Below are 12449 nucleotides of genomic sequence, written 5' to 3' on the forward strand. Positions count from 1 at the left end.
TTTATTTTAATTTTTTTTTTTTGAAGCAAAAATAAAAAACGAATTTACAAATTAAAAATCAAAAGATTAAAAACATTTCTGAGTGCTGTATCAAAACTTTTCAAGGCTAGAAAAAAAAAAAAATTAAAGCAATTAGACAAGATGGATGTTACTGGAGACTTGCACTTACCATTACTCACCTGTTAAGTCTTTTTAGAGGTAAAATAAAAAGAGAAAAAAAGTAAAATATTTATTTTTAAAGAAAAGAAAAAATAAAAAAAAAAAAAAAGAAAAAAAAAAAAGAAAAAATAAAAAACAGAATTGTATATACTTACACATTTCAATAGGCTTTCCGTTTGTGTTCTATATTCATGGTTCAAATATATATACACCAAAGAGTTTATATTTATAAAAAATGAACAGAAATTTCATTGCTCAATCAAAAACACGCCATAAACTTAACTCAATGAGCAAGAATGAAAATGGGGGGGAAAATAAAGCTACCGATGATATTGATGTTGAGGAGCATGTCAAACATTTTGGATTATTTCCACAAGAAAATAATATACAAATTATAAGTAGCACATTATATCCTAAATTTTCCTCTAATATTAGTGGTCATAATGATAATATTAATAAAAGCGACAATAGTAATACTGAGAATAAAATACATATTTTTTCAACTACAGCAATGAGTAACATACAAAATGATTTAGAAAGTCTTGATGATTCAATTGATACAAATATTTTAAAGGATATTATACATAATGAAAAAAGATTGGAACTTAAAGAAAACTTATTAAACGATAGATTTTGGTTAACTAATGCGTATGAGAAATTACATGGTATAAAGAAAACTGATGGGCCTGATAGTAAAGATAATAATGAAGATAACAAATTTGCAGAAGGTGCTTATAAACATGGACCACAATTAACTGATTTCCAACTGTACCAGCAAAGTGTAGAAAAAGAAGATTATTTAAGAAACAAGTTGAAAAAGGTTATGAAAGAAAGGGGAAATATTGAAGTGTTGACTACCGATAATTTATTTCAAAAATTTGATCCATCTATGGCTAAAAATGTACACAAAAAGTATCCTTTTAATAGGTATAACTATCATTTTTCTCATTATAACAACAACAACAACAACAACAACAACAACAACAATAATAATAATAATAAAGGAAGTACCACCAATAGTATTGTATCCAACACTAATAATTCGACAAAAAATAGACCAATGTTTGTCGAAAAAATTAAAAAGGATATGGGTGATAAGTTTTACAGAATTGGTAACACCAGACATTTTCACATCAAAAGTTTTAGAAAGAAGAAGGATAACGAAAAAATCGAAAGTAAGTTGCTAAAAACATTTTCTTCAGCATCAAACAATACACAAGTGGTAGATCAGGACATAACACCATGGATTATTGATGATCAACCCGAAAATAATCTATATGTGACACTAAAGTCAAGTGCTGATGGTGATAGTAATATGAGTGATAGTAGTGGCGGTAATTATTATGAGTATGCATCATTACCGCCGGTTGATGTAAATAACAGTAATGGCAACGACCATGACAATAAAATACACCGGTTGTTGCATGATCATCTACCTTCCTACAAATATCACGTTCAACGTAAATTGGATATAAGACATTTACAAACAATTGCCATTGGTGCATGTCTAGGTATAGGTCTTTTTGTACTATCAGGAAGATCTTTCACCATCGGAGGGCCTTTAGGAGCACTATTAGGATTTATTTTATGTGGGAGCGTTGTTTGTGCCACATTATTGTCATTTTCGGAATTGGCCACATTGTTACCGCTATCATCAGGTTTTTCTGGATTAGCATCAAGATTTTGTGAAGATGCTATGGGGTTTGCACTAGGCTGGACTTATTGGTTCACATACATTATTGCAGCACCAAGTCAAATAGTTTCTGCGGTCACTTTATTGTCATTTTACTTTAACTCTAAAGACTATGCTAAGATAAGCGGCGGATTTACCACATTATTTTTGTTAGTTGTTATTGGATCGAATATGCTCGAAGTTAGTAAATTTGGCGAGTTAGCGTACATTGTTGGGTCGATAAAGGTTATAATAACCGTTATGACGATGATTGTAATGGTAATATTAAATTGTGGAGGTAGCAAGGGTTCAACGTACGTTGGTTTTAGATACTGGGATAGTTACAAGAGCAAACATTACGAAGAAATAATAACGTATGGGGCTTTCAGACCCACTTTTGATTTGGATGATATTGGGAAGGGTGCTTTACATGGTATTGGTGGCGCAAAAGGTAGATTTTTGGGTGTCTTATTAAATATGGTTGGTTCCTGTTATGCGTTTAGTGGGGCTGAAGTTTCTTTTGTTGCGAGTGGTGAGGCTAAAAATCCACGTAAAACATTACCCTCTGCAACGAAAAGGTCCTTCATTACAATAATGATATTGTATATTTTATCTATATTCTTGGTAGGTTTAAACATCTATAGTGGGGATTCAAGATTGGCAAGATACAAGTTTTCCAATGGTCAAATCGACTATGTGAATACAGCATGGCAAGTGGTTGATGATTGCAAGTATATTTTAATAGACGGTACTATTTCTCCGTGGGTTTTGGCTTTGCAAAATTTTGGATTATGCACGTTTGCTAATGGGTTTAATGGATTATTAATATTTTTCAGTATTAGCGCAAGCTCTTGTTCATTATACACTTCAAGCCGAGCGTTATACACCTTAAGTGTGCAAAATAAGGCTCCACGTATTTTTTCAAGTTGTACCAGAAGTGGAGTTCCTTGGATGAGCGTAATTTTTTGCGGATTATTTGGTACTATTGCATATTTGTCAGTTAATTATGAATCAGTTCAAAATTTCCAAGTTTTAACAGATCTTGCCAGTTTGTCCATTTGCATTATCTGGATGGGGCTAAATATTTCATATCTAAGGTTTTTTTATGCATTAGGTAAAAGAACCGATATTATTTCAAGGAATCATAAGGCGTATCCTTATAGGGCGCCATTTGAGCCTTTTCTAGCATATTATGGATTAGTTGGTTCAATAATTATGATTTTATTTATGGGATTTACCACTTTTTTGCATGAACATTGGAGTACTAGAACGTTTTTCTCGTCGTATGGTGGGTTAATTTTTTTTGTGATTTTGTATACAAGTTATAAAGTAATTGGTACGTCTAAAATACAAAGATTAGATCAATTGGATATGGATAGTGGTAGAAGAGAAATGGATAGAATGATTTGGGATGAAGATAAAGAGTACTCTATATCTTTAAAGGAAAGATTGATTAAAATATTACATTGGTTTTTATAAATATATGTATATAACATACAGGATGTGTTTTGTCGCTTCTCTTTTCTTTTTTTTTTTATTTTTTTTAATTTTTTTTTTATTTTTTTTTTATTTTTTTTTTATTTTTTTTTTTTTTTGATTAATGAAAATAAAATATCCTGGCATTAATATTTCTCCTCTTTTCAGATATTCATTTCAAACTTGGTTAAATAATTAATTAACAAAAAGAAAAAAAAAAAAAAAAAAAGAAAAAATAAAAACAAAAACAAAAAGATCGATATTAAGATATATAGAGTTTACCTTGAATAATGTCTACCACCAACATTGAGCAAATCCTCAATGAAGCTCAAAAAAAAATAAATTTAAAACAGTATAAGGAGGCCTTAAAAACACTGAAACCGTTGAAAAAAAAATATTTAGCTTCTAATAGCAATGCAAATAGTAATTCACAACATGTTCTATCTATATTACCGCTTTTTGCCACATGTTATTTGGAAACCGACAATATTGAAAAAGCTTATCCTATTTTACTTCGCTGTTGTGAATTAGATCCAGATGGAGTAAAAAACGGATGTGAATCTTTTTTAACTCTAGGCCAAATAATGGGAGGTGAATTGGGTTTAAAATATTTAACAAAGGGTGTAGAAATTGCCAATAATCAAAAAGAAGTACCTAAAGTTGTAAATGGTATTTTAGCAATGATTGAAGTCTGGATGACAGATCTGTGTATGGAACCTAATGCTGAGCAAGAATGTGAAGGCTTGATTAATAAAGCAATGGAGATTAGCCAAGGTGAATCACCAGAGGTTTGGAGTGTGTTAGGATCTATAAGAATTTCACAGCAAAGATTTAACGAGGCTGCAGAATGTTTTGTTAAAAGTTGGAAATATTTTCAAACGGAAAAATTAAAACTAGAGGAAAACTTATCAAACCAAACAATTGATCATGATCAATATATTGGATTAGTACAACCTTTGTTAAACTGTAGTAAAATGTGTATAGAAATGGGGTTGTATGAAACAAGCATAGAAATTTTAAGTGCAGTTAAAGATATTGACGAAGATAATTTGGAAGCTTTATATTTAGAAGGCTTTACTAATTATTTAATGGCCAAAGTTAAACAACAAGTTTTTAATAACGGATTAAGTGTTCAAACTCCAGAAGATTTTTACAAATTTAATGCACATATACAAGATTGTAAGTTAAATGTTGACGATACAAATATTGATATTCAAGATTTCATATATGATTCTAGAGTTGCATTAAGCTTTACACTAAAAATAGGAGAGAACATAGCAGATCCAGAAGATACCATAGCTCAAGAAATTGTTCAAGGTGCGCAAGAGCTATTGTTTGGCGAATTGGGCGGTCCAATAGATGACTCTGAATTAATAAAAATCAAAAAGGGCGTTGAAGTCGATGTTAACGAGGACATCGAAATTGAGGAACATCAAGCGTAATAATCATTGCACTTATACTACACTATATATCACAAATCATGCAGCTATAAGACGCACATAATAATTGATAGCAAGTTAACCGAACTCTTATATATTTAATGATTCAAGTTATTAGCCTTTACGTATATATATCTATATGTACATATATATACATAATTTAATATAAATTCTATCTTTGAAATTAGTGATGAAAAATATATATATAAAAAGAAAAAAAATAAAAAAAAAATAAAAAAAAAAAATGCAGAAAATATAAACAAATAAGGCTGTAAGTCATAATTTTATTTGTTCAACTTTATTTATAAACCCTGTAGTAAGTTTATTGCTGTTGGTAGCAACATCTTCGTCTTCATCTTCATAATCGTAATCATCATTAACATCATCGTACTCATCATCATCATTGTTATCACTGTTATCACTATTGTTCTCATGCTGCTGTATAATATCGGTATTTATGGAATTTTCTGTTAATAAACTAGTCAAAAAGCCAGGCCTTTTGGCATCATTGCCATTATTAGTATGTTGTTCAGTGTTATCTTCTAGTATAGATACGTATGCTTCCGGTACTAGTCCAGTTCTTTTGCCATCAAAACTTTCAGCCACTAACCATCCTTGCCCATGCTTATAATCAATAAAAATCATATCACCTTCTTGTAAAGCTAATTCGTTATCATTTTCACTTTCAAAATCATACAATGCTATGGCTCTTTTATTGATAATGTATTCCTCGGGTAAAATAATACTTTGTCTTTTATTAGTATCCCATTCTGAGTTATTTTCTTCATCTTCGTCGTAATCAACATTATCTAGTATCGAATTATTATTTGGCCCTATAAAGCTTCCATTAACGAGGGAGTATTCCTGGTAGCTGTCGTTCGCATAATCATCATCAGCATATTTATTTTCATTATCGCTACTATTATTGTCATCTTCCTCATAATATCCGTAATGTAGAGGATGTGATTCATCATATGCAAAATCTTTAACAGATATATAGCCTGTGCTAGTAGAATAGTCTTCAGAAGAATTATGGTTGTTATTTAACTGTTCCTCTTCTGTAGCGGGATCCGTGGATATATGATTAGCGTTTGTTTCTGAGTTTGTGGTTGTGACATTTGTATTTACATGTTGGTATGTATGATTAGAGTTTGACATAATAGTGGTTGATGTATGAGTGTAATATATATATATATATATATATGTATATATATATTTTATTTTTTTACTTTGTATGATTTATTTTAATTTCTTTTACTGTTTACACAAAGTTATTAAAGAGTTAGGAAGTGGTGTTCTTTTACAATTCATAAATTCAGCCTTTATCGTATAAAAAGTAAGAAAAGAATTTTCTTTTTTCTTTTTTCTTTTTTTTTCTTTTTTTTTTCCTTTTTTTTTCTTTTGCAATTTCTGAAACACTTAAAAATAAAACAACACCCACACACCACACACCACACACCCACACACCCAGTAAACGTGACCGGGTAGCCATTTGGTGTGACTTTTCTGACTTTTTTTTTTGCTGTTTTTTCTTATTTTATTTCTGTAAGACATAAAAAAAAAAAACATAAAACAAAAACAAAAACAAAAGCCACTGCCACATAGAACATGACTACATCACACAAAGCACAACTAGAAGCTAGAAATGGTGCAAAGAATCACAATGATTTAACTGCCACCAACATACAACATGCTAGGCTATTACCATCCCATAAAAAATTAAAATATAGAAAACATACTTCGGAAAATATTGTTCATACTAATACTACTGAGGCAACTCAAGAATTAAACAATGAATATAATAAACAGAGAAATTATGATAAAGAAATAGAAGAATATCGGAATAATATTGCTAATAAAGTCACAACTATACAACAAAAAAATGATACCCTTCCTTGGAGAAAAAATAAAGTATTTAACAATAACAGCAGAATCGTTAAAAAGAGTCCAAATATAAATACTAATAAAAAAGTCACTGACAAATCTCAGTATGTAGAGGATACAATACAGTCGAAAAAATTGAAAGATTTTTTTAGCAAATCAGTAAAATAATATCAATCTGCCGCTACCATCACTCTTATTATTATTATTATTATTATTATTATCATAATATATATATATATACATATACAAAGACTAACTACAATAATGACAAACCTATTTACATATTCTATAGGATACAAAACTTGTAATCCCTTTCGCTATTTAATTCCCACGCTTTTATTAAAAATGCATAACATCTTGCAAAAAAAATTTTAATGTTCTTTTAATATCACCATCCCCAACTTCTGGGTTGATAAAATCAATTCTTGTCGTCTTACCACCTTCGGATCCGGAATCTACAAACGAGTATTGCGCAATATATTTATCTTTAAATCTGAACTTCAAAATGCTACTGGTTTTCATTTCAACTTTATCGAATCTAAGATTACTAATACACCCACCATCTACCAGTGGAATGTTTAAATGAAGGCTTTTCGGAATATAATTATTTCCCCTTTTGTTAATTTGGTAATTAAATAACTTACCATACTCCTTTAATCCTGGTTGATCGTCTAGCCATTTTTCCTTGCTAGTGGTCGTATCGTTTTGTTCGTAAAATGGTTCGCATAACTGTATCACATTATCACATGTCACCTTATAATCATGAGGTAATTGCGTAGTCTTTAACTTGCAGGTTGATTCAGAAAGTGGTAAAACACATCTCATACTATTAACGTCTGCCCGATCGTGCTCGTCTAATTCAAACCATAATTCTACTGGTGGTATCAATTTTGTCAAATCCTTCCCCTTTAGTGACGGATTAGTAGTGACATCTGCCACATTTAATGATCCAAAATTTGGGATATACCTTAATTGAACCAAGTAATCATGTTTATCCACTTGAATATTATCATTAATACCTTCAAGATCATCTGCTTGTTCGCTTAGATGTTCCAATTCCTCAGATTCTTCCATTGAATCATTAAGAACTGGTAACTTCAATATTTTAGATGTAATTTCTGGTACTTTTGTGAAAAATAGTTTTTCAGGTGAAGTAGAGCTTTCTAATATGTGACCCAATGTAATACTCGTGGTTTTAATACTTCCATTAGAACTGATAAAACTGTTAACCCCATCCAGTTGACTAGTGCTGCTATCATAGATAAATTCACATATTTCATCTACTGTTTTATCCAACTCTTTTTCGCAGATTGCATCAACACGTTTTTCAGCAGTTGTTTTTCTACTTATAGGAACTTCATATCTGTAATACACATTTTGTCTTTGATACCAATTTAAAGCCTCTGTCTTTGTTAAAGGATATTGAATCAAATTGCTATTATTCTTGTATTCTATTGGGGATAAATCAATGGTTTTTTCCTTATATTGTGGATTGTGGTCAATGAGCCACAATAGCAATTTCTTAAATTTTTCAAAATTCTTTTCTCCCAAATGATAAATCACATATTTATCTTCACTGCGTTGGTCTATGTAAACACCTACTTCAATTTGAATTAAATCCAACATGTCTCTTAATGGCATGTTCTTCAATCTACCGCCATGCGCTTTAACTGTTTCAGTAAATGGAAATTCGGTACATACAACATTATTTAATATCTTCCGGATAGTAACCTCTATGTAATTGGCCAAATTCCTAGAAGCGGTAATCGTGATTTTGCGTTCAGCCATATTAACCGTCAATTTAGCACCCAATGTGGTAAACTTGTTAATGTAACCACCACGTTTACTCAATAACAAAAGGTATAGTTCCTCGGTTTTCAAATCTTCAATCTTCGTTTCCACTAACACGTCACTAGACTCTAGCATATTGGGATCGATTTCACAATTCCAAAGGGTTTCCAAAATATACGGTACTATGTGGTTTTTTTTGGTTCGTAAGTGTCGTGAAGATATTTCATAACCAACCGTAGAATTTATGTATATCCTCAACTGTTTAGAAGTAAACCCCCATGTTAGTTGTTCTGCTAGTTGTTTATATCTTTTGGAAGATACAGCTAAGGGTTTAACCGTAGAGTTACTGGTAAAATTCGTAGGTGCTATTGGTTTTAATGAGTTAATAGTCTCAATTACTTGAAAATTTGTTGGATTTTTCATCATTTTGGCTGTTTTTACTGTATTTAATAATAATTCACCATTACTACTTAAAATCTCATCTACTGAAATTTTGTTCTGTGTTCGATTACTTTTGTTCTTTCTACCATTTTCTTGTTGACGCTGAAAATCATTTACATTCGGAAAATCTTCATCTATATCACTCCTATCAATATCTAGCCCTATTTTAGTATTGGCACTGACACTTTCTTCGCCATTTGGTACACTTACTTTGGGGGAAGCATTGAAGTCTTTACTATTCCTTGTTTTCATATTTTCTAAAAAGGTTAGCGGATCAACATCTTCAATTAATACTTTGTTCAGATTTTCTATTAATTCATCCCTACTGCTTCCTCTATACTTCTTACTTCTCTTCTTACTAAAAGTGTTTAAAACAATGTATGATTCTTTGTTTGGTTTTTTCTTTTTGCCTCTAGTGGTAGTAACCTCTTTTTCATCTTCCTTCGTAACATTTAGTTCCATCGATTGTTTCACAGGTTCTTGTGTAGTTGCCGTGTTATTATTACTAATATCGCCAATTTTGGTAGCAGAAAATGGTAAATTAGATGAGTTGAGGGAAACAATAGGCGATGCAGAAGCAGTATTACTTAAATATATATTTTCTGTTGATTTTGGTTCTTCAATGAGATTATTAATGGGCGTATTGGTAACAGTTTTAGCGTTGTTGGAGACACTCTTTGTTGAATTAAATCTAGCAACATATACAAATAAAATATTATTATCCAATTGATTTTTTTTGGTAACATTATGAACAGAATATCCATTACAATGTTTTGAAAAAATGTTTGTATTATTATTTGTGATTATGTTGGTGACAGAATACCATTTTTTAAATGCTATTATATCCCTATTAACGGATCTTCTTAACATCTTTATATGGTGTTAATATAAGCAAAGCAAAAGAGGAAATCAAACTCTCTGTTTCTTGCCTTATAGTATTATTTATCCTTGGGGAGTAAATGTACACTTTGAAAGATAACTTTTAAAAAAAAAAAATTTTTTTTTCTTTTTTTTTTTTTTTTTTTATAAAAAGTTCAAAAAAAGGAAAGTAAGAAAGAAAAATTATATTTAAATTTTCTTGCTTTTTTTTTTTTAATACTGCGCGACATGGAAAAAAAAAATAAAAAAAAGAATTAAATTTGCAAAATTTATTCAGAGTTGTTCAATTCTTCTCGAACGTAGTTGATAAGTATGCTAACTGCATATCCAAAGACTCAGTTCTATACCAAGAAATAAAATAATGGAATTGTCCAATACTAATGGTGACCACGACTTAACATTAAAGAACACAGAATTAATCAAAGATAATTATATTAAGCTTTTTAATGATGAAGTATCTAACATTTTATTTGCACCAGCATACTATCATGATTTAAAAGATTCTAAAATACATTTTAAAAGTAAAGTCAAAAAATTTGAAGCCCAATTAAACACTAATTTCAACACCAATAAGAATCTTATGGGGGGAAACACCTCAATTGAGGATATAGGTAGTTCTTGGAATGGCGTAGAAAAACAAGTTTTTTTTTATTGTTTGTCACGGTATTCAATTCATAATTTAGATCAATGGGCAAATGACATACCAACAAAGAGTAAACTTGAAATATTGGCATACTACAATGTATTAAAGTGTAATTATAATGAGCTAAAAACAAATGGTTATAGAGGGCGGAGACTTTTAATAAAAAGAAATGATTTACCCATAGCCTATGAAATGGATGATTACTATATTAAAACAGAAGAGGAAATCGCTAATAATATTAACGCACAGGATAAAGACGATAATGGTAGTTCTGCCTCTAGTGCCAGCAATTTGATTGATTTTGGTTTGTGGAACAAAAAATGGTATTCTATCTATTCTAAGCATAGATTGTTCGAATATTATCCGGTCCAAAAATTTCCATACCCTATTGATGGAAAAGCTATAAAATATTTGGAAAAATGCGTCAAATTATATATAAAAGAATTATTATGGAACATCATACCCAATATATATATTGAAAATAGAATAATAGTAGTAAATGAAAATGATGAATTAGAAGAAAAAAGGAACAATAAAGAAAAATATGTTGTTTTCAAATATGACAAAAAAATGAAAAAGAGCAGACTTAAAAAGAGAAAATTGGTTTCCGTTAATGATGGTGATGATACTGATTATGATTACGAAGTTGGTGAACAGCAATCAAGCAGCATGGATACCGTAAGCAATATTAGTAAAAAGGCCAAAACTAGTGATGTAAAAAATCAATTAGAAATAACGCAAACTGATATTTACCGTGGAATAACTCTTTTCAAACAAGAAAATAGACTTTGTAAGTTCCCATTGACTGTAACTGAACAGATTCCAAACACAATTGAAAAATTTCAATTGAAATTATCAAAAGCGGGTAGCTCTTCAAAAGAACAACCAATTACAATGAAAGATATTTTTAAGATTAAAATCTTAAAGAATGGACCACAATATCCCTCGATTATGATGGAAAATATCAATAATATGATGGTTATGGATAGTCCTGCAATATCTGCACCAGATTTTATAGATCCTTTATCTGTATCGATGTATTGTATCGAGGATGAATTCATAATGGGAAAGAAATTAAAAGAAGATGATATAAATAAAGTCTTGACAAGTGAAAATGATATAGATAAAGCTGATATTATTAAATCCAAAATGTATCAGCATTATATATTAAATTTTCTAAAAATCAAGCACAAAAGTGATGAAGAGTTAGTAAATCATACAAACTGTAAGATTAAGATAGATTGGTCAAATGTGTTGTTAAATGATGAAGAGGGTAGAATGAATCAAGCTATTGCTTTACAAAACAGTAATCCAGTTACTGATGAGGATATTATCACAAATAGTGATTATGATAGCTCCGAGTTAATATCTAGAGAAAACAATGCTTCACATAGTGTTAGTTCTAATAAGGAGAGAAGTAGTAGTGACAATAGTAGTATCAGTGATGATATAATAGCTGTTTCACATGGCATAAGCAAAAGTAATAATGATATTACAGTTATAAATGAAAATGATGAAGTTCCACAATTATTTATTCAAGATTATTCTATTCATAATAGTAGTAGTAGCAGCATTGAATAGATGATTATAAATTGTTTTCTTCGTTTGTGGCAAGAAATGGAAGCTCGGAAATGGAATCTCGGAAATGGAATCACGGACATAAGGGAAATCTCGGACATAAACACTTGTTGAACTGTATAGCGGGATTCTGTTCCCGTAGTTTCTATGGTGTATCGATTACGGAGTTGGCTTTCCGGCATTTTGTTTTTAATTATCGATAATCAATTTTAGAAAAAGAGAGAAGAAATCAAAGTTTTTGTCAATAAAAACATCCAACTGTGCCAATTGAAAATATTCAAATCCAATTTTGATAAAGGAAAAATGATACACAAAATCTGTGTTTGTTTTTGTTATGGGATATATCTATCATTATCTTTCATAAACCATATCGCTTGAATGTAAATGATAAAAATAGAAAAAAAAAAAAAAAAGAGAAAAAAGATAAAAATAAAAATAAAAATAAATGAACTGGACATATAGAATTAAAAAATATCAATGTATATAA

The 12449-nt window shown here is 30.1% G+C and overlaps 6 protein-coding genes across 6 annotated transcripts; 4 read left to right on the forward strand and 2 right to left on the reverse strand.

The window, feature by feature from the left end:
- Window positions 1-394: 394 nt before the first annotated feature.
- Window positions 395-3310, forward strand: SSY1 (Ssy1p; the record flags this gene model as incomplete). Its single annotated transcript, XM_046080591.1, has 1 exon — window positions 395-3310. One exon carries the CDS (start codon window positions 395-397, stop codon window positions 3308-3310), a length of 2916 nt encoding a protein of 971 aa, XP_045935930.1.
- A 287-nt stretch (window positions 3311-3597) lies between these two features.
- Window positions 3598-4749, forward strand: ACL4 (Acl4p; the record flags this gene model as incomplete). The annotated part of the gene is made up of 1 exon (XM_046080592.1): window positions 3598-4749. The coding sequence occupies one exon, from the start codon at window positions 3598-3600 to the stop codon at window positions 4747-4749; it is 1152 nt and encodes a 383-aa protein (XP_045935931.1).
- Window positions 4750-5022: 273 nt separating this feature from the next.
- On the reverse strand, window positions 5023-5904 carry NBP2 (adaptor protein NBP2; the record flags this gene model as incomplete). The annotated part of the gene is made up of 1 exon (XM_046080593.1): window positions 5023-5904. One exon carries the CDS (start codon window positions 5902-5904, stop codon window positions 5023-5025), a length of 882 nt encoding a protein of 293 aa, XP_045935932.1.
- A 450-nt stretch (window positions 5905-6354) lies between these two features.
- Window positions 6355-6798, forward strand: CWC15 (U2-type spliceosomal complex subunit CWC15; the record flags this gene model as incomplete). The annotated part of the gene is made up of 1 exon (XM_046080594.1): window positions 6355-6798. One exon carries the CDS (start codon window positions 6355-6357, stop codon window positions 6796-6798), a length of 444 nt encoding a protein of 147 aa, XP_045935933.1.
- A 171-nt stretch (window positions 6799-6969) lies between these two features.
- SLS1 (Sls1p) lies at window positions 6970-9732 on the reverse strand (the record flags this gene model as incomplete). The annotated part of the gene is made up of 1 exon (XM_046080595.1): window positions 6970-9732. The coding sequence occupies one exon, from the start codon at window positions 9730-9732 to the stop codon at window positions 6970-6972; it is 2763 nt and encodes a 920-aa protein (XP_045935934.1).
- A 370-nt stretch (window positions 9733-10102) lies between these two features.
- On the forward strand, window positions 10103-11965 carry RRN5 (Rrn5p; the record flags this gene model as incomplete). The annotated part of the gene is made up of 1 exon (XM_046080596.1): window positions 10103-11965. One exon carries the CDS (start codon window positions 10103-10105, stop codon window positions 11963-11965), a length of 1863 nt encoding a protein of 620 aa, XP_045935935.1.
- Between the last annotated feature and the right edge of the window lie 484 nt (window positions 11966-12449).

This window comes from Saccharomycodes ludwigii, chromosome II (assembly GCF_020623625.1).
Source record: "Saccharomycodes ludwigii strain NBRC 1722 chromosome II, whole genome shotgun sequence".
Classification (NCBI taxonomy): Eukaryota; Fungi; Ascomycota; class Saccharomycetes; order Saccharomycodales; family Saccharomycodaceae; genus Saccharomycodes; species Saccharomycodes ludwigii.